This window comes from Vigna angularis, chromosome 7 (genome assembly GCF_016808095.1).
Source record: "Vigna angularis cultivar LongXiaoDou No.4 chromosome 7, ASM1680809v1, whole genome shotgun sequence".
Classification (NCBI taxonomy): domain Eukaryota; kingdom Viridiplantae; phylum Streptophyta; class Magnoliopsida; order Fabales; family Fabaceae; genus Vigna; species Vigna angularis.
Window position 1 is genome coordinate 32014600 of NC_068976.1, and position 23300 is coordinate 32037899.

General features: G+C 35.1%; 1 protein-coding gene across 2 annotated transcripts; it reads right to left on the reverse strand.

Annotated features, from left to right (window-relative positions):
* Window positions 1-12626: 12626 nt before the first annotated feature.
* On the reverse strand, window positions 12627-22282 carry LOC108320011 (U-box domain-containing protein 15). Of its 2 annotated transcripts, none has more exons than XM_017551350.2 (2): window positions 21712-22282; window positions 12627-13674 (listed from the first exon to the last, which is right to left on the reverse strand). In XM_017551350.2, exons 1-2 carry the CDS (start codon window positions 22023-22025, stop codon window positions 12852-12854), a joined length of 1137 nt encoding a protein of 378 aa, XP_017406839.1. In that variant the 5' UTR covers window positions 22026-22282; the 3' UTR covers window positions 12627-12851. The 2 variants fall into 2 exon arrangements, with proteins under 2 accessions (XP_017406839.1, XP_052735988.1); XM_052880028.1 differs by having other exon boundaries at window positions 12627-13710; window positions 21712-22269.
* Between the last annotated feature and the right edge of the window lie 1018 nt (window positions 22283-23300).

A 23300-nucleotide genomic window follows, 5' to 3' on the forward strand; every position in this document is an offset into this window, starting at 1 on the left:
CCTGTTACAAGGAAATCAACAAAACTCCCTGTTGTCCAATAGGTATCATATAGACTCCAAACTCTACAATGCACTTTTGGAATCCAAGTCTAATAAGCAACATGTTGATATGAATATTCCAAGCTCGAGGTGCCTGTCTAAGGCCATATAAGGCTTTGTTCAGCTTATATACCTTCAGCTCATCACCTTTCTTATCAAATCCAAGTGGTTGTCTCACATAAACTTCCTCTTCTAGAGGGCCATTCAAAAACGCTGATTTGACATCCATTTGACAGATTTTCCAACTATTGAAATTAGCCACTGCAACTACAAGTCTCACGGTTTCAAGTCTTGCAACTGGTGCAAAGACATCCGTGAAGTCAACTTTAGGTTTCTGCAAGAAGCTCTTTGCTACCAGTCTAGCTTTCAGCTTTGCTATGCTACCATCTGGTTTGTACTTCGTTTTAAACACCCATTTAACCTCAATATCCTATTTGTGTTGAGGCAGCTCTACCATCTCCCAATTTATGTTCTTCTCAAATGCTTTCAGCTACTCCATCATAGCCTCTTTCCATCCTTTTATGACAATAGCTTGCTTCCATGTAAGTGTTCAGATCAGCTAAGAAAGCAAGGTGAACAAGGTCACCAGAGTCTGCTATTTCACTATCTTAAACACCTTATGACCTACGAGTCTTGTTAAGGGGAACCTTGCTCTTTGAGATCTTCTGTTATTAGCTTCAACATCTGTAACAACTTGTTCAACATCATCAGGTTTCTTTTCTTCCAACCAACTAGACACAATACATGGTTTCAAACTTGCCTATTCTTCTACGCAATTGAATGTAGCAACTTTATCTATTAACACATCTCTGCTGATCATGACTTGCTTCTTTTCTGGATCATACAACCTGTAAGCAACTGTTGGGTGGTAGCCTACTAGGGTGAGAGTCTCACTTCTATCATCCAGCTTCTTCCTTCTCTCATTTAGGATGTGCTTATAACAAACAGATCCAAAGATCCTCAAGTGATGCACATCGGGTTTGTTTCCTGACCAAACCTCTTCTGGGGTGCAATCTGACAAAGCTTTAGTCGGGCTCCTGTTCAAGAAGTAGGCTGTTGTAGAAAACGCTTCTCCCCACAGATAATAAGGTAGTTTCCTTCCTATGATCATACACCTGGTCATATCCAAGATCATCTTGTTTCTTCTTTCCGCTAACCCATTGTGTTGGGGTGTGTATGGAGCAATCACTTCATGCACAAATCCTTTGTCATAAAAAAAATCTACCCATTTCACCAGAATTAAATTCACCTCCACCATCAGTCCTAAAGGTTCTGATCTGCAAACCAGATTGTCTCTCCACCAAAGAGTAGAATTTCACAAAGTAAGTGTATACTTCTTTCTTTTCTTTTAAGAGATAAACCCAAATTTTCATGGACCATTCATCTACAAAAATTAGAAAGTATTTGTTACCTCTAAGGGATGACACGTCAAAAGGGCCACACAAATCTGAGTGGACAACGTCCAACAACTGTTTTGCTCTCTTGGGAGCAAACTTCTTAAACATATTTCTAGCCTCTTTCCCGCAGCCTTCACAAATCTTGTTCAGTGCAGTGATCACTGGAACTCCCTTTACTAATTATTTGCTCTTCAACTGGCCTAAACTCTTAAAATTCAAATGTCTGAATCTGTAGTGTCACAACCATCCTTCATCCTCAGCGTTAACAGCAGCAAAACACTGAACATCAGCAACATTTAGATTCACCTTGAACGTTCTGTTTCTGGCAAGAGGAGCCTTAAGCACAAGACGTTGTCTTTCATCAAACACCTCTATGTGCCTTTGTTGCATCGACATTGTGTATCCTTTCTCTAGCAGTTTTCCCAGACTCAACAAGTTACTCTTCATCGTCGGAACATACAACACATTATTCACATATGCGGATATGTCATCCTTGCGTGTGATCAAGACCTTGCCCGCTCCTTTAGCCATGATCACACTATTATCTGCAAGTCTTACACTACTCTTTATACTTGTGTCTAGATCAATCAGTCAATCTCTCTTACCTGTCATGTGATTGGAACACCCTGTGTTCAAATACCAACTCGTTTCATCCTCTACATGGTTCGATTATTTCGACAGCAACATGTGGTCATCTTCACAATTACACATGTCCAGTGCATGACTCACATCCTGGGTACACCTGTCTCGCACGCGATCTTGTTCTTTTCCACACCTGTCTCGCATCAACCTCCAACACAAATCGTCTTCAGCCTCTTCCACTTTGCTCATTAATAATACATGATCAGACTCTGAATCACAAGTGTCTTGTGCAAGGTTAGCCGCTTCATCATTCTTGTTTTTCTTCGTGGATTCGTTGGGCCAGCACTCTGCAGAATAGTGCACGTATTTGTTACAGGTGTAGCATTGAACGTTTCTTTTATCATAGCCTTTTCTGCCTCTACCTCTAAATTGCCTTCCTCATCTCTTGTTTCCCTCCTTTTGTTCACTGCCATTATCTTTCGCGGTTTGTTCAGAGGGTTTTACATTGTTACCTTCAGTTCCTCCACCTCGTGATCTCCCTCTACCCCTTCCAGCTCCACGGCCCTTGAAACTTTGATTATTTATGGCTTGCAAGGCTTGATTTGTGCCTTGAATTACATCCTTTTCTACAATCTTTCTTTCGATTAATCTCTACTCATGCGCTTCAAGAGAATTCTACAACTCTTCTACTCTCATCGTTTCAAGATCCTCACATTTTTCTATGGCTACAACAATATGATCATACTAAGGTGTTAAGGTTCTGAGTATTTTATCAACAATCTTCTGGTATTTTACTATCTTGTCACAAGCTCTCATCGCGTTCGCCACGACTTGGATTCTTCCAACATACTCAACAACTGTTTCTTTCTCTACCATGCTCAAGAGTTCATATTGCCTTTGTAGATATTTCAACCTGATCTTCTTGCCCTTTCCAGAGTTGCCATAGCCCTCTTGCAGTATATCCCATACTTCCTTTGTCGTGGCAGCCTTCGATACTTTCTAGAAAATTTCCGCAGATATGCACTGGTGCAACAACATTCGTGCTTTGCACTCCAGCCTCTTTTTATCTTTGTACAGTTTCCTCACCTCTTATGAATCACCCTTCAAAGGTTCTTTGAAACCTTTCTTGACAATTTCATCCACTTCTTGGAAACCAAGGATCGCGTTCATCTTAACGCACCAATCGTCGTAGTCTTTGTCATCAAACACTGGCAAGTTGCTATGAATCATTTAGCCATCACTATTCCATTAGATTTCTCTTCTTGAAACGTCTTCTTTGGGCTTTACAACTCTCCACCAGATCTCACAACCTAGCTCTTGCCACTATTAGCCGCTTAACGTGTTTGACAGAGTTATGCAGAGAGCAAAGTGTATGGAAGGAGGGAGAGAGAAAACGAGTTTATTTCTCATTAACTACTACTAATAGTATTACAAAAGAAATGTATATATGAACAATAAAACAAGTTAACTCTCATGACAGTTATGTTAGTTGGATTAACACAACAGTTGCTACTTGATACATACAATATATTTAGTTTTCACTTTGACAAAATTGATTAAAAATATGGTGTGATTTCCAACCTACTTCCCCAATAACTTTTATAGCAAATACATTTTCCCGTGACTTTTTACCAATGATTAAAGTATCATTTAACAAATTATGGATTATATATATATATATATATATATATATATATATATATATATATATATATATATATATATATATATATATATATAATATATATATATCCTATAAGCTCTTCTTCTCAAAATTTCCAAACATTTTTTTTTCTTCATTGCATCATTATACATTACACTCAACGTTTCTACTATAATAAGGAATAAAATAGTGACAAAAGATCTTGTTTTGTGTTAATGACTTTTAAAATGAAGAAGTTATGTTTAAGACTTCAATTTTGATTATTAAAATTACATAAAGGTCCATTTTGATTATTGAAATTACATAGGTCAGACTGATAAAATGACTTTAATTATTTATTTTTCTTTCACATAAGTTATCCATGTTAAAATCAAATTTAATATTTTTTTTTTATTTTGTTGAAATCGTACACATACTTAACTTTTTAACTTAATAAGTTGATCATCAATCATGAATCACAAATACCACATGTTCATAGAAACATGTGATGTGTTTATTAATTTTTTCTGTTACTCTCCCTTTCATACCCATATTTTATCTTTCCTCTTTTAACTCCATTTCTTATCTAAATTTCACATATTTCATAATCTAATCACACCCCGTTATAATTTAAGAGGTAAGGAGTACTTTTTTTTATTTTATTTAATATTATTATGTAACATTGATGATTATATAAGAAAGGTATGGATCTACTTTTTAAAAAATAAATTTGATGTCTTCTATGTATTTAAAAGGTGGGGAAAAAAGTTGAGACTTACACATGTTTAAAAGTTAAATGTTTGAAGTTTGATAATGGTGGAGAATATGACACTAGTGAATTCAAAGAGTTTTGTTCAAAAAATGGAATAAGAATGACCAAGACATTTGCAAGAACATCGGAAAAAAATGGTGTAACAGAAAGAATGAACAAAACCTTAAATAAGAGAGTATGATAAGTTTTTATTTATTCTATTAAAAAAATTTATAGTATTTTAGTTACCAATCTTAGTAAAGATAATTGAGAGAAGTAATCCTCTTAACTTAATTTATCTTATATTTTGGGAGTAGCTTAGTTTATTACGTTATGGAGCTTTAGCTTTGAAGAAAGTTATTTAAGGTAAGGAAAACGAATAAAGATTTATAAGGACTAATAATTTATGATGGTGATGATAAAGCTATGATAAGTATCTCTGATGAATTATATAGATAAATAAAAGAGTATGATAAGTATCCCTGATGAATTATATATATGATAAGAGAGTAAGTTTTTATTTATTCCATAAAATTGTTTTTTTTGTTAGGATAAACTTAAATTTTAGGGTTTTATTAATAATTTTTGTTTAAATCTTATTTTATTAGTTTTTGGGTATAGTAATATTTAGTTTGATTTGATAGAGATAAAATAGGGATACGTAGTTATAATTTTTGATTTATCTAGGTACAATATTATTTTATGATAGATTAAGCAAATTTTATTTTTAAGATAGTTGATATTTTATTTTCGGATTTTATTTGTATTCCCGAAACATTGTAAGTGTCATGGCTATTTAAAGCTTTCAATTATCAATGAATAATAAGACTCAATTTTAGGAAAACATTTGAGTGTTTGTATTTTGAGATTTTCTTAACAGTGATATCAGAGCTTTATGCTCTGAGTACCGAGAGAGAAAGAAAAAAAAAGGAGAGGGAAGAGTCAAACACCGTGAGAGAAAAAGTGAGTGCTTATTTTTTTTTTTTGGAGAGAGATGGCAAAGGTTGTCAATGGTATGAGTGTGCCACAATTGACGAGAAAAACCAATTATGATAATTGGTGCCTACAGATGAAGGCGTTATTGAGATCCCAAGACATTTGGGATATGGTGGAAGACAGGTACGTTGAACCTGATGAAGATGAACATCAGACGGTGGAACATATAACCACGTTGAAGAAAACTCATGTAAGAGATGAGTCAGCATTGTATTTTATCTACAATGCAGTAGATGAGTCGGGATTCGAAAAAATAGCGAATGCCAAATCAGCAAAGGAAGCCTTGGAGATATTGGAGGATGCGTATCAAGGTGACAAACGCGTTAAACAAGTCTGAATACAAGCTCTTAGAGGACAGTTTGAATAGTTGAAGATGGAGCCCAAAGGGCATATAACCGAGTACAAAACTCGGGTGGAGAAGGTGGCCAACCAACTCGGCAGGAATGGAGAACAAATGCCATCTAGTCGGGTTGTGGGAAAAATTTTGAGATCCCTTACAAAACATTTCGAAAGTATCGTGTGCGCCATCGAAGAGTCTAAGGACTTGTCGGTTCTCATAGTGGATGAACTTGCTTGGTCATTAGAAGCCCACGAACAAAGGAGAAGGAGTTGGGATGATCAGGTTGAACCCGATGATCAAGCACTACAGTTACAGTTAGACTCGAATAAAACTCGGATAACTCAGAGCCGAGGTCCTGGCAGTAGAGGACGAGGAGGCCGAGGACGAGGTGGACGTGCTGAGGTAATTTTGAGAATGATAATGAAGAGCAAACCGGTCAACAGAATTGGCATGACCGAGGACAAGGGAAAGACCGAGGAGATCTGTCAACAGTTGAGTGTTTTAAGTGTGACAAGTATGGCCACTATGCAAATGAGTGTAGATCAATCAAGTGCTACAACTGTGGCAAGCCTGACCATATTGCAAAGTATTGCAAGAACGAGACAAAGGGGGAGACTAATCTCCTTACTGAAGATGCAGAAGAACTGTTGCTGGTAAAGAGCTCAGATGCAGTGGACATGGACAATTCGGTCTCAATAATGGATGAATAGATCTCGATAAAAGGTGTGACAAACGTGGAAAAGGAACTCAAACAAAAAGATGAAGAGATTCAACGGATACGGAGGCTTCTGGATGAAGCTAATGAGATTATGAATAAACAGAGGGTTGAGCTTGAGGAGCTAAAGAAGGCAAATGTTGGAACATGCTTGAAATCAAAGACTGATGAGATTTCTACCAACTCGGTATGGTATCTAGATACTGAGGCAAGCAATCATATGTGTGAAAACGAGAACTTGTTTGATAACCTCACCAAGGTGGAGGCCAAATTTGTGTCTTTCGGAGATGACTCTAAGGTGGCCGTGAAAGGGTGTGGAACAATTCGGCATATGCAGAACAATGGACGAGTTGGAGAGATTAGGGATGTTTACTATGTTCCCGAGCTGAAGAGCAATATTTTAAGCATGGGTCAGATAATTGAAAAAGGTAATTCAATTTTTATGAAGGACCAAGTACTGTATTTAAAGGATAAGCATGGTCGTCTAGCAACCCAAGCAAAAGCGAAGAAGAATCGGTTGTATGAACTAGAGTTGAAAATATTGGAGAAAAGGTGCTTGAAGCAAGGTATGACTAGTAAGAGCTTGGATAACTCCAACTCAAATCTGATTGAAAGAAACAGACCCGGTGTGGGATGATGCACATGGAAAGTCGAATGAAGGAAGGAAAAATTTAAGTTTATGGGGTAGTTTGTTGAGATAAACTTAAATTTTAGGGTTTTATTAATAATTTTTGTTTAAATCTTATTTTATTAGTTTTTTGGTATAGTAATATTTAGTTTGATTTGATAGATATTTAGTTTGATTTGATAGAGATAAAATAGGGATACGTAGTTATGATTTTTGATTTATCTAGGTACAATATTATTTTAAGATAGATTAAGCAGATTTTATTTTTAAGATAGTTGATATTTTATTTTTATTCCCGTAACATTGTAAGTGTCACGGTTATTTAAAGCCTTCAATTATCAATGAATAATAAGACTCAATTTTAGGAAAATATTTGAGTGTGTGTATTGTGAGATTTTCTTAACATTTTTATAGTATTTTAGTTACCAATCTTAGTAAAGATAGTTGAGAGAAGTGATACTCTTAACTTAATTTATCTTATATTTTGGGAGTAGCTTAGTTTATACGTTATGGAGCTTTAGCTTTGAAGAAAGTCAGTTAAGGTAAGGAAAACGAATAAAGATTTATAAGGAGTAATAATTTATGATGGTGATGATAAAGCTATGATAAGTATCTCTAATAAAATTATATAAATAAATACAAGGATTGACTTATTTTGTATTTTTGTTTATTTTATTTAATATTACTTATTTTTTTTATCCTTTGTGTTGATTATATGTTGATGTTATGCTTGGTGATTGAGCTATTTTTGTAACATGATAAAATTCTCTTTAACAAAGATACATATACTTAGTCATGTGATATAACTAATGATATATATATATATATATATATATATATATATATATATATATATATATATATATATATATATATATATATATATATATATATATATATATATAACATCTAAGTGTGTCAATTAGGGTCATTACAAACAAAACACTAACAATTTTGAGTTTCATAGAAGACGAAGTTTTATGTAGACACATTCATTTCAAAAGAATAAAGGTGTTTTTATTTAACTAATTATATCTTGTCTTCAAAGTCTTGTCTCAACTTCAGAGTTACTAGATTCATCTGCACATATTGTTGCTCACGTATTATCATACTATCATGGTAGAGGAAAGAAAACAAATAGCATAGAAACTCACAAATAGGTTTAAGGAAAATGTAATAGGTATGAATGATAATAATAAAACTTATTCTTTTTTTTCAAGGAAAAGGTGAAGATTGAGAAGTTTGATGGTAGTGACTTTGAGTTTTAGAAGATGAAAATAGAGGACTACATGTACGAGAAAAATTTGTATCTACCCTTAAAAGGGCAGAATACAGACCATATGGAATAATTAAATTGAGAGTTGTTAGATCGACAGACACTTGGTGTGATTCGATTGACATTCGCCAAGAATGTTGCGTTCAACATCATGAATGAAAAAAAAAATCGCATACTTGATGCAGGCATTGTCAGATGTGTATGAAAAGTCATTTGCATCCAATAAAGTGCATTTGATTCGCAGACTTGTCAACCTCAAAATGGTTGAAGGTAACTCGGTTACTTATCATATTAGTAAATTTAATACAATTATTGCACAGTTGACATCAGTGCAGATAACTTTTGATGATGAAATAAAAAAATTAGTTTTATTATTGTCTCTTCCAAAAAGTTGGGAGTGCAACTGTTATTGTAGGTAGTAATTCTACAAGCAACAAGTTGAATTTTGATAACATCTATCACTTGATCTTAAGCGAAGATGTTTGTAGGAGAAGTTTAGTGGTTGTAGATGGCTTCTCATACATATTTGGCAAAGTTTGCATCATATCTACGGTTTTTTTTCGTTCATGATGTTGAACGCAACATTCTTGGCTAATGTCAGCCAAATCACACCAAGTGTATGCCGATCTAACAACTCCCAATATGACTGTTTCATGTCATCTGGCTTCTACCCTCTTAAGGGTAGATATAACTTCTTCTTATACAAGTAGTCCTTTATCTGTATCTTCCAGAACCCGAAGTCATTGTCATTGAACTTCACAATCTTCACCTTCCCTTCTTCCAATGTCATTACCCCTGCTACATTTGAAGAAAGCTCCCACAACTTCTCTAAATTATTATTTAACTATATTTTTGGAAAGTTTGGGAAGGTTTACCTTGTAGATGGAAAATCTCTTGATATTGTGGCAAAATATGATATTAACATCATAACCTCTAATGGAAGCGTGTGGACTTGAATATTGTCAAACATATTCCTACCTTAAAGAGAAACTTAATATGTATGGGACAGTTAGATAATGAGGGGCATTACACCACTTTTGGAGATGGTCATTGAAAGGTAATGAAAGGCAATATTGTTGTTGCTCGTGGAAAGAAACAATTATCTCTTTACATGATTACAAATGAGGATATGATATAAGTTGCAGAAGTTGGCAACAGTTCATCTTTGTGACATCAAAGACTTGGGCATATGAGAAAGAAAGGAATGAAACTCATGATCTCAAAAGGTAAAATACCTAACTTAAAGTATTTTGACATTGGGCCTTGTGAACATTGTATCTTTGAAAAGTAGAAAAAAGTTAGCTTCTTCAAAACAGTGGGTGACAACTCCAGTAAAATCCCTTGCGGTTCATATTATTATGTAACCTTCATTGATGATTCTATAAGAAAGGTATGGATATACTTTTAAAAGAATAAATCTGATGTCTTTTCTGTGTTTAAAAGGTGGAAAAAAAAGGTTGAGACTTAAACATGTTTAAAAGTTAAATGTTTGAAGTTTGATAATGGTGGAGAATATGACAGTAGTGAATTCAAAGAGTTTTCTTCAAAGAATGGGATCAGAATGATCAAGACATTTCCAAGAACACTAGAAAAAAATGGCGTGACAGAAAGAATGAACAAAACCTTAAATAAGAGAGTAAGATGTATGAGAATCTAGTAAGGACTACCCAAGGTATTGTGGGCATATACAATAAACACAATAGTCTATCTTATAAATAGAGGATCATCATTCCTTTAAATTATAAGTTACCTGAAGAGGTGTGGTTTGGAAACGAGGTAAGACTCTCATACTTGAAAGTCGCTGGTTGTACTTCATATATTATATTGAACTCTAATAGTAGAGATAAACTAGACCGTAAGGCAAAATGATGTTATTTCATTAGCTATCGATCTGACATGTATGGCTACAGGGTTTGGGATGACCAAAACAAAAAAATTATCAAAAGCAGAAATGTCACTTTTAATGAAAACATCTTCTATAAAGATAGGACTGTAGAATCGGTAAATGAAAAACTAGAGCAAGTATCATTAGAAGAAATTTCAGAGAGTGATGTAGTTAACAAAAGGTTGAATATAGAGGTAGAGCTTGAGTTAGAACCTAAACATATAGTAAAGTTAGAAACTCTTGAAATTTCTAACTCCACAAAGGTATTCTCCTTCATCACTACCTTTTGTCGACTGATGTTGGTGAACTAAAGTATTTTGTTGAGGCTATACAAGGAGATGAATATGTTAAGTGGGAGCTAGTAATGAAATATGAGATAAAGTCTCTTTAGAAGAATAAAACATGGTCTTTAACCAAGTTACCGGAAGGAAAATAGGTTTTTCAAACCAAGTAGGTCTATAGGTTAAAAGAAGAAACCAATGGCAATAGAAGATATAAGACTAAACTCGTAGTAAAAGGGTTCCAATAGAAATAGGGTATTAATTTCACAAAAATTTTCTTTCCTATTGTCAAGATGGCAACCATTAGAGTTAGCTTGAGTATAGTAGTTGTAGAAAATCTTCATCTAGAACACTTAGATGTCAAAATTGCATTCCTACATAGGGATCTTGAGGAGGAAATTTTTATGGCACAACCAAAAGGTTTTGATACACGAGGCCAAGAGAATCTTGTATGCAAGCTTCATAAAAGCTTGTATGAATTAAAACAAGCACTAATACAATGGTACAAGAAGATTAATGAATTTATGAGAAACTCGAGATTTCATTATTGCTTTATATGTTGATGACATGTTGATTACAAGAGCCAATATGGTAAAAATTAACAAGCTGAAAAAACAATTGTTAAAAAATTTTGAAACGAAGGATCTTAGTCCAACTAAACAAATTATTGGTATGAGAATCTCTAGGGATAGATCTGAAGGTATTTTGAATTGATCTCAGGAGAAATATATGGAAAATTTGCTTAACAGATTCAATGTTGGAAATGCTAAAACCAAGAATACACCTTTGGGAGCTCATTTAAAGTTTTCAAAAGGGTAATCTTCTTAAACAGATGAAGAATAAAGTTACATGTCTAAAGTTCCATATGCATATGTAGAAGGGAGATTGATGTATGCTATGGTTTGCACCAGACTTGACATAGCACATGCAATGGGAGTTATAAGTGGGTTTGTATTAAATCCCATAAAGTAGCATTGGGAAGGTGTGAAGTGGATATTGAGATATTTGAGGGGCACTTCAAAGATGCATTTGTCTTTTAGAAGAAGTAATAACACTTTACAAGTATTTTATGATGTAGACTTGGAAGAAGATTTGAATGGAAGAAAAAGCACAATAGGTTACATTTTTACGTTAAGTGGAACCACTATAAGTTGAAAGTCTAAACTTCAAGGAAAAATCTCCCTCTCAACCACTAAAACTGAGTATGTAACTATCTAAGAAGTGAGAGAGATGATATTGTTGAAGAATCTCCTAAACAAATTAGGAAAAGAGCAAGATGACCCTCCACTGTTCAGTGATAGTCAAAGTGTTATATATCTTGCTAAAAGTCAAATTCTTCATTCTAAATGCAAGCACATTTAATTGAAGTATCATTTTATAAAAAAAGCTTGATAATTGATAGAGACTTGTTTTTGTCGAAGATTCCAAGTGTAGAGAACCCAACTGATATGTTAACTAAGACCATAACAAATAAGTTGAAAGTTTGTATTGCCTCAACTAGCCTTCAAAAATAATTAATGATGAAAAACAACTACACTAGCTAATAATGTGTAAACCAAACTCCAAATGATAGAATTGTTAATATTGTGAAACTTAATTTAAACTCACATGCTTAACTCTCTGACACCAAAAATAAATATAATATAGACATAGGCGTATAATATCTATTGATTGTAGTATTTCAAATGTATCAATTTGAATAAAAACCTTATATCATTATTTATCACATTATCAACATATCCAAAAAGAATAACATTTCACATCATTAACAGAGTCTAACTCTATAATAACATTTGGCAAATTCAAAACAGTAAAAAGTAAAAAAAAGAAATTAATTACACTGTTGACTAAAAATGTATTTAAACCTATAAATTTTATTTCTTAAAACTAAAATTATTTTCATTCCTTTACTAACCTTTTAGTTTTAAAATGGCTTTATAACTTATTTTACCCGGTCATGTCCTTAATATAAAAAAAATGGTGGCCTAATTACAACCATTGTGTGTATAAAATAGCAACTTTTCTTAAATTCGTGATCTGAGAAAGAAATACATGCAAGTACAGAATCCTTTGTAGGTGCAATGCACAACATCCTGGTGAAAGTATGCAGTGTAATTAATTGAGTGCTGAGGTCAGTAGATCAATCTCATGTTAGTCTAGTAAACATCAATACACAGTCATGTAGGAGAGCAACATAGACTCACTTTCCATGGTGATCTAGTTAACACAACTAGCCCCCCAGAGAAAAAAAATGAAAACACATATTTACAAGTTAAAACTCAATTGTGCAGTTGCTTGATGAGGAAAAAAAGGTACACATCAAGTGGAAGGAATAGAAGGAGTGCAAGATGCAGCCCTATGCTGGATGCATTTCATGCTGTGTTCCATACTCCTTTGAACCATATCTTGCAACAACTGTTTGGCAGTTTCAGCAGCTTTATCTGCTCCATCTACTCGTTCAGCAATGTCATAAACAATTTTCTCCAAAACTGATGAGGTTAGTCTCTTTTCTGGGGGAGAATCTCTGAGCAAATCCAGAAGCACACGAGCTCTATCTTGAGCTTCAGCCGTGCCCTCCACGGTCAGACGTAGCAGACCCGGAATCGCTCCTTCTTTAAGAATCAGTTCCCGGTATTTATCCCGGCAGCTTCGGCATAAAGATAGCAGAGCTCCTACAGCATGTTCTGTGCTGACAAGTGATCCGTCTTCAACTGTCTCAACTAGGGTTAAGATTCCACCATCTGCAATTGAGATTGCAGTTCGCCCTTCTTCAGAGTTGGAAAGGATTTCAAGCAGTGATGTGGCTTTTTCCGCAAACTTGGAATACTTCTTGCACTCTTTGAGAAGGTTGATCAGAGGGAAAACAGCACTTGGATCAAGAAGTTCAATGGAATTCTCATTGCTGGTAGAAAGATTATGGAGTGCTGTAACAGCATCAACTTTGCCTTGAACAGTTCCAGATTTGAGAATCTGAACAAGGAAAGGTGCGGCTCCAGAAGCAGCAATAATGGGCTTGTTGGATGCAGCACCTGAGAGTGACAAGACTGCAGCTGTAGCTAATTCTCGTATACCGCTATTTTTCATCTTGAGGAGCTCCACCAGTGGAGGCATGGCACCATCTGTCACTATTTTGACCTTGTTTCTAACAAATATGAACTCCGAAACGTTATGCAAAGAACTATTTTTTAAGAAAAGCCGAATTCAGAAAAGAACGAAGAGAAGGACTTAAAGCATGAAATACATAGTAATAACAAAAAGAACTGCAGAAGACAACATTGAAGATGATACAAAATGTTTCGACCATTTTAGGCAGAGTCTACTGGTAAACATGAATTTTCTAGCATTGAAACAAAAAATTAGTACTTAAGATATACCGCACCCGAAAATGTCTGAGTCACCACCAAATCAGGTAATGGTATCCAAAGATATGAATAATGAATAAGCACTCAGATTAATGATCACGTATCACTCTGAGTATAAACATTCACACAAGAAAACTAGCATCTACACTTTAACAAATCTACGAGAAAGTAGTTCTACATTTTAACATTTTGACCAATTTCTGTTTCATCCTATGGAACTGTTTCAAGGTGGAAGCCACCTGCAACGCTAATGCCAGATAATCTAAAAAACGGTAGTATGATATTGAGAAGTATGGTTACGATGCCACATCAGAGAACATCGTGAAAATATGCATGTTTGGTACATGCTTAATGTTTGTTGCAGGTAATTTGTCCATAAATCAAATTTTTGTCCCTTGGGTTAAAAGCACCTCACAATCTCAGCTGCTGCACAGTAAGAACATAATAACTTCTGGGCAGAAGGATGTGGTGCAGGATAAAAACTGTCTACTGGATGGTTATCAGAATCACATAAAAAGTTTGAATGAAATCATGATTTGATATGACGTGGTTTGAAATGGCTTCTTAATCTCAACAATCCCATTTCTGAATCGAATTGTGTCATATGTAAAAACAGGATGGGCCACTGTGACCTGTTTTTAAAAATTGATTTTTAGTTTTATTTTTCAAATTACTTGATAAGATTGGAGGGACACTGAAGAATCTTTCCTTCCCACGATTCCAAAAGATGGTCCCCCACTATGCCACTTCCAGTTGGAAGTTTGGACATGTTCCCCCCATACCCATAGAGCTTTTTATGCTTTGTTTTTCCTCCCACAGTGCTGCACAGATTGTTGGTCCCCACTTGTCCCTTTCTGCCATTTGTTGAAAAGTTTCCTACTCATTGTCATTGCTGTGATGCTTTTTAGTGGGGCAAATGGGAAAAACAAGTAAAAAGGACATTGAGGTGGTCATGTGGAACCACTCTATAAGTGTTATGTTTCTATAAGTGTTATGTTTCTATGCATACACTTTCAGACAAATGCAAACGTTAGTTGCATACTTGTTCGGGTGTTGTCGCAAGGATGAAGTATCAACTTGCTGAAACAAATGAGAATGTGGATGCTAGTACATCTGCTCCTGACAAAGTTATGGTAATCTTTCTGAAGTTGCTAGAAAATTAAAAAAAAAAAGTTGCAAAAGTTCATCAATGTCATTGCTTTTGATATCAGAGGACAAGGATGAAAAAAGTGACTTTGATCTTGGGGATGATGAATGAAAAAATCATTAGACGACTAGCTTATACACTGTAACAGGAAATATTAATCTGTCATCTATATTGGTACTTTCATGAGGAGTTGAACCACTTTGTGCAGTTATTCTTCTTGCAATTTTGATTTATGATTTTAATCTTGTTTTACTTTGAATTTTATATCTCTGTTTACTGCTTATGCACCGAGTTCTTAGACTCTAATATCTCTGTAATATTTTAAATGTTTTTTCACATGAAAACATACTTCAAGTTGGTAGGAATTATTGATCAGTAATTCAGTATCTTACTATTCGTTATATAATCCAATTTAAGATTCAGAATTTAGGTATGAATTAATTTATAATCTAGTACATATCCTCATAAACAAGTTCATGTCATATTCTTTACCCATTGTTTGGGCAGTGGACCAAGTCAAGGCACTGATCCAAACCCCACATCTGTGCCAATTCTTACCCACTTAATCAGATATAACCCACATATCCATCCACCACAAAGACACAATTCATTGTCCACTAAGGATTAAAAATAGAAAAATATATTTTGAAGGGCTTAAGGGACCTCTTTCATAATCTTCTATTTATAATGAAAAAAACTGATTCAAGAGTACATGGAATATTAAGGACTACACTAAACACTAGGTGCAAAACTAGGTACTAAATTGTATAACATACACCCTACTTAGGCTTAATGATGGCACATAGATGTAATTAATCTAACATTCCCCCTCAAGCTGGAACATACAAATTGTATGTCCCAAGCTTGAAACAAATGAACTCAATCTGAGGTCCTCTTAAGGACTTGGTCAACTATTTGCAAGTTGGTCATTTGATCCAACAAACTCAATATAAATTTTTTTGGACAACAATTTTTTTCCAAACAAAATGATAGTTAATTTCTATGTATTTAGTCCTCTCATGAAACACTAGATTTGATGCAATACATCTTCATGGTCTCTTCATGGTCTGAACTTCACAGAACTTAAGCTCTCAAAGAAATTGTTTTACCCATATAAGTTCGCAAGTGAGAGACATCATTGCCCTATATTTAGCTTCAGTAGTTGACCCGGCCATTACATTTTGCTTCTTACTTTTCCATGAGATAACATTTCTTTTAAGAAAAATACAATATCTTGTAGTAGAGTGCCTATCAGTGGGGGAGTTTGTCTAATCAGCATCACAATATCCAGAGACTTGGACATTTCCTCTATCTTCATATAGCAAACCTAGTCCTGGAGCCTTTTTGAGGTATCTTAGAATGCGAATGATGGCATTCCAATGGCCAATACATGGGGCCCGCATAAATAGACTAATCACTCCAACGGCAAAAGATAGACCAGGCCTCGTAATAGTAAGATACATTAGCTTTCCAACAATCTACCTATATTTTTCTTCCTTTAAGAGATTACAATCCCATCTTTTGATTAAGCTAACCTAAATACCCAAAAAATATAAGACTTCCAAGATCCTTGGTTTGAAAATGTTTGCACATGTACTCATTCAATTGAGCAATTCCAGTAACAACATTTCCTATAATGACTATATCATCAATATAGACTATTAGGTAAATACATTTCCCAAAAGAGGGGTATTGTAAAAAAAATTAAACGTAGCCCAAAAGTTTGGACAACTGAGTTGAACTTACCAAACCAAGCACATGATGATTGCTTGAGGCCATAAAGAGAACAACACAACTTACAAACCTTACCAGACTCCCCCTAAGCAACAAACTCAGGAGGTTGATCCATATATACTTCTTTTGCAAGATCACCATGTAGAAAGGCATTTTTGATATTTAGTTGGTGGAGCGGCCAATGACGAATTGCTACCATGGTAAAGAAGAGATGGATAATAGTCATCTTGGCCACTTGAGAGAAAATATCACGATAATCGAGGCCATAAAATTAAGTGTATTGACTTCATCATTAAGGCCAACTTTAATGGTATAAACCCACCAACATCCAACAACTTTTTCGCCAAGTGGAAGGGAAACTAACTCTCAAGTATTACTTTAGTCAAGAGCCTTCACACTTTTGGAATGGTAATAGAAGACATTGAGGATAGAAAAGAATAATAGGAATGCGACAATCAATGATAACTTAGAAAATTATAAATAAGATGTGGGTTTTGAGTGGAATGAGTACCTTTTCTAACAATAGTGGGCCAGCCTAAATCATCTTCACCAGGAGTTGTGGTATCGAGTGACGAGGGAGAAGAATTTGAAGTAGAGGATTCACCATGTTCTTTAACAATTGGACTATTCCTTGGGGTCCTATGCTAGAGGATATCAATAGGTGGAGATGATGGTTCATGAGGACTTTGATTAAGACGAGAATTGGAAAAAACACTACGAACATTGGACTCATAGGAATATTGGACTCAGCCATTGGTATAGTAAGGACATCTTGTATAGCATGGATATCTGGAACAATGGAGAGAAGTAAGGAGTCTGTTCAAAGAATGCAACCTTAGCAAACATATAATACTTCTTGGTTTTAGGAGAGTAACACCAGCAGTACCCTTTTTAAAGTTGAGAATAGTCCAAGAAGACACATTTGATTGCATGTGCAGACAATTTGTCCAATCCTAGAAACATGTCTTCAACAAAACAAATACAACCAAACACTTGATGAGAAATGTGAAAGAGAGAATCATTTGGAAAAAGAATTGAAAAAGGAACCTTATTATTCCTGTTAATAAGAAAACATGTGGTTAGCATGGCATCACCCCATGATCGACAAGAATATTTACACCAAGCAATAAGGTACGAGTAGTCTCCACTAAGTCCCTAGTTTTCCTTTCTGCTATACCATTTTGTTAGGGTGTATAAGGACAAGTAGACTGATGTAATATACCAAGTGAACTTAAGACAGTAGAGAAATTAGATGGGAATTACTCTTTGGCATTATCACGTCTGAAAATTTTGATTACTTGATCGAATTGATTCTTGATCTCGTTCAAAAGAGTTGTAAAAATAGACAATAATTCAAAACGGTCTTTAAAAAGATAAATCTAAGTACATCTTGAATATTCATCAATGAACGTCACAAAATACTAAACCAAAAAAAGAGACATGGCTAGGTCCCTAGATATCAGAATAAATGATAAAAAAAGAGAATTACACCTTGATTCAAACCTTTTAGGAAAGGTAGATCTAACATGTTTTCCTAGTTGACAAGACTTACATTCTAAAGTCTAGGGACTACTAAGTTCAAGGGCCATTTTCTTTAGTTTTGACATATGCAGATGACCTAACCGATCAGGTAACAATTTAGGACTTGGAGATGCAACAAGGGACACGTGGGGACTAGATCCAAGATGGTATAAACCTTCAGCTTCATATCCTTCTCCAATTTGTCTCCCTGAACCACGCTCTTGTATAATAAAGGATTTGTTATTAAAGGTTATTTAGCAATTTAATGTTTTGGTTAATTGCTTAATGAAATCAAATTGAAAGGACAATTAGGAACAAAAAGAACAAATTTAAGATTTAGGGAAGGGGAAAGTGACACTTGAACAACTCCCTTTGATGAAGTTTTAGAGTCATTTGTGAAGGTTATGAAATGATGGTTTCTTTGAAAGGAAAGGGATGAGAACAAGGAAGCATTACCAGAGATGTGATTAGAAGCGCCTGAGCCAATTGTCCACAAGTTTTGACCTTCCATGGATTGAGAACTGCAAGTTGTTGATGTACTTGGAGTTTTAGATGTTTGTGCTAAGCTGTTAAACTTTAACCTTGGATACTCTTGATATTCATCCTCAGTGAATTTGGAGTCGGTTGTTTCAACTTTAGAGACATTGGTTATCTTGGTAGGGAAACCATGTAGAGAGTAACAGTTTTCTTGGGTGTGACCCATCCTTTTACAGTATGTGCACTTAGGACGCCCTCGATCTCCACGTCCTCCTCTTCCGCGTGTGGCAACCACGACGGATGATTTCACTAGTTCATGAGCTTCCTTAGTTTGAGGCGTTGGGACAAAGGTGTATGGTCAAGCAATCCATTGAAGGGACCTCATGACTTGTCAAAACTTGATCTCTGACATGATTAAAGTCTATAGGTAAAGCACGAAGGATCATCACCATATAATATTTGTCAAGTTTATTCTTGATTTCATCCAAAGATTCGACTTCCAAGAACATCTTTAGTTCTTCCACAGCTGATTGGGCTTCAATCATGAAGGATATCGTGTCATGGTCAGTCATTTTGAGAGATGCAAGATTGTTTGTAGAATCAAAGAGACATTGGATATTATTGGCGTAGATGTTTTGAGCTTTCTTCCAAAAATAGTGACATGTTTTGAAAGCTCTAAGGGACATCAGAAGTCTTGGTTTCACAAATTGCCACAACAGGGCACACAGTTGGAAATCAACTTGTTCCCATCGTTCAACTTTTTCAGCAGGTTCATGGCTTCCATCTTGCTCAAGGTGGTCATGATGTCTTTGGCCAAGAAATCATATTTCAACAGCGGGAGACCAAGATAGATAATTTTGTCCATTTAACTTCTCAGAAGTAACAGAGGGACTTCCAAATAATGAAATAGCATTCCCAGTAGCCATTTCTAACCAAGGAGACAAAAAAACAGTGAGAAGATGTGAAAATAGCAAGGGAAGTTTCTAGGGTGACTTCTGGACTCCACCGAAATGAAGTTTCAAAGGTCAGAACAAAGAGAGGAGGCTCTGCGACAACTATAAAGGTGGTGCGGTGACGTTCCGATGATGTCACGGTGGCACATGGACAACACACACCTGGTTGAGGTGGATAGAGAAGAAGAATGTTGCGATGTGTGGTAGTAAACTGGCCTTCAACACCGGCTGGGTTAGTTGTCGCTCAAAGAGGCAAACCAGATCTGGTGGTCACCAGGTGAAACTAGGATAGTGGTCTCTTATACCCCTAAGATTAAAAACAGAGAAATATATTTTGAAGGGCTTAAGAGACCCCTCTCATAATCTTCTATTTATAATAAAAAAAATTGATTCAAGAGTACATGGATGATTAAGGAACTACACTAGACACCAGAATTATGTCCGACTATAGGTACAACTAATAAATTTTTTAACACACTATACCCTACTTAGGCTTAGTAATGATACATAGATGTAATTATTCTAACAATCGTGATATTGTCAGCCTATTCCTTCTTTTCAACTAATTTTCTTTGGGGAGGGGAGCTATTTTTATAGCTTTCATGAGCAAGTCATGCAAAACCCAACTGGAGTTGGGCACAACTTGCTTGTGTGTTGTGCTAGAATCATACAATTCATGTGCAACAAGTCACTCACTTGTGATTCCTCTTATTCAAGCACCAAAATATTTATAACATGATTTGCATCAAAAGATCCTTGTATTGAATCAATTGTATCATATGCACAATACTGATAACAATGCATTAAACTGATGGGGTATACCCTAGATCCAATTTGACCACTTTGAACCTCATTCTAACAAATACTCCCACATCAAAGAAGAACATGTGTTGACAAGAGCTGGCAGACATTTAACAGAATTTCTTATTTCATCACAATAATCATTAGTAGGTGCAGTATGCACTCCAGGTAAAGATGCCCTTAAAAGGTATATTAAATTACGGGTTACCAAAAATTTCTCTCATGTGTTCATTTTTAGCCTAGACACATTAAAGTATCAACCCACACACCTCACCCAAAGAAATGTTACTGCATATACATGCAGCCTCGCGGCATTCCATTATAATAACCACCCTAGATCATTTTCACAGCTTCAGGCTAGAACAGGTAGAGTATCTTCTTCTTTTTTTCCGTTTAAGCTTAGTACTAACTACATTGATAAAATCATGGAAATTCAGTTGCAAATGTCATGTTATTTTTTGAGAACTGCTCAGGATAAAACAGAAACTATATCTGGTAATGTCATGACTTAAATTGACCATACATGACCATTAAAAAAAATAAAACTCTAAAAAGATCAGAGAAGAATACCAAAACACAAACACATCCTACAAAACAAGCCAGGTAACCTTCAATAAACGCTATCCAGTTGCAATGTTGATCTTTATACAAGAAGATCAAACATATATCATGAATTTAAGACTATAAGTTAATCTTCGTTCCAAATTGCTTAGTTTTTATGCCAAAACAGCTTTTTATCAGCTTAAGGATATTTCTGCAGCAGCTTGAACACCAAATAAGTTTATCCAAAAACAAACTAACAAAACCTGTACCATTCATATAATTTAGAGAAGCTGTTTCGAACAAAATGTATAGTTTTCTTTGAACAGTATCACGAAAAATAACGAGAAACTTCAACCACCCATCAACTAGATACCGCAGTACGATTTATAAATTAAAAGGAAATAGTCTTTTTTTCTTTTTTTGGTTGGGATAAAATCAACGAACCCATCCCTTTCCCACTACCTTGAGAACATGGAAAGTAACACCAATCATAGTAACACTTCATATCCACATACAAAACACATACCAACACAAAAATCAGATTCAAACGAACCAAACAATATTACACAAAGACCCATTAACCGAACTCGCAGACCCATTTGAGAAATAACAAAAAGCATGCATTTTGGGAAAAAGGGTACCGTTCATTGCGAACAGCGAGGTTGAGGAGAGCGAGAAGAGAGGATTGGCGAGCTTCGATGTTGGAAGAAGACAGCATCAGCACGAGGGGTTCAATCACACCCGCTGCGGCGAGCTTCGCACGTATCTTCGACGAGGGCGATGATTTCCGAACCATCTTCCTTATCTCCCTAGCAGCCTCAATCTTGGCGCTGAGGTTCCCGTCCAACAACTTCTCCGACAGCTCGATTATCTGAGTGTGTTTTCCGAGGTTCCAGGACGATGATGCTTCGGATTCTGCTTCTGTTTCCACTTCTATGTTCTCTCCCTCTCCCATTTCTCTCACTCACTCGCAGTGTGTAGGGGCAAAAGCCAACCCTTTCTTCTTCTTCCCAATTCCCAAGCCCTTTTTTCAGAAAAACAGGGACTTTATTTGTAAATAAATGGGGTTTTATTTTGGGTAAAATAATACTACTACTACCTGATACTGGGAGTATAAATAATTAGGAAAATAAATAAAGAGAGAATTGTAGACTTAATAATTAGCTTTATGATGTTTGGTTGGTTAATGGGACTTAGTTTAGGTTGTCGCTGTACATCTATGCGTCGCATGTGTGTGGATTCATCTAACCACCAGTTTTTGCCACCAGACTTGGTCGTTTTATAAACTTTATTTTACAGTTCTACAGACAGACATGAATCCACGAAAAGAGAACTGATTAAAGTGACACGATGTTAAAATTAAAGTGACAGTAATTGTGTCATGGAGATTTACAAAGTGCTTATTTCGTGTCAATTTTAACTGAGTTATATATATTTTGAAATTAGAATAAGAGAAACGAGAATATTATAATACTTCAGTGTGTTCAAAGACTTTTCGCGTATGTTTGCATAATTTCGTTTATTACTCAAAACACTTAAAATAATTTTTACTTTATGTATGATTTTGGACAGTGCAAATAGATTTTCAAGCAAGCACTTAATCCTTGGACAATGATTAACATTGTGTTCAGACGAGAAATTTCAACCATTTCAATAAATTGAAATATATAGTATTTGGATTATTTATAATTAAGGTTTTTTTTTTAAATAGTTTGTTTAGACAAAGTAATTAAAATATTTTAGATTTTAATTTTTTTATTAGATTAAGTAATTTAATTTCTATTTTAAGGTAAATTTAACTTCATTCTTGAATTTAAGTTGAGTTAACTCAATCTTTTATCTAGGACAACTTGTCCCAATTTCAAAGTAAACTCGACTCGATTTTCGACTCGTATCGACTAGATACGATTTTCGACTAGGGCTGGATCAACTTGAACTGGCTTGACTCTACGCAGATCCATTCGACTCAACATTCAGTCCAAACTGACTCAGCTCAACCTTCAGCCCTAGTTGACTTGGTTTGAACTACAATCTCAATTGACTCAACTTGACCTTCGATTAAAATTGGTTCAACTCAACCTTCTGTTTTTGTCGAATAGGCTTAACCTTCAATTTATGCCAAATTAGCAAGAACTGATATGGCTCGACCTTTACTTTGAGTAAATTTTCGATTTTAGTCTATTTGACCAAATCATTGGCTTAAACATAATTGACTTGATATTTTACTTTA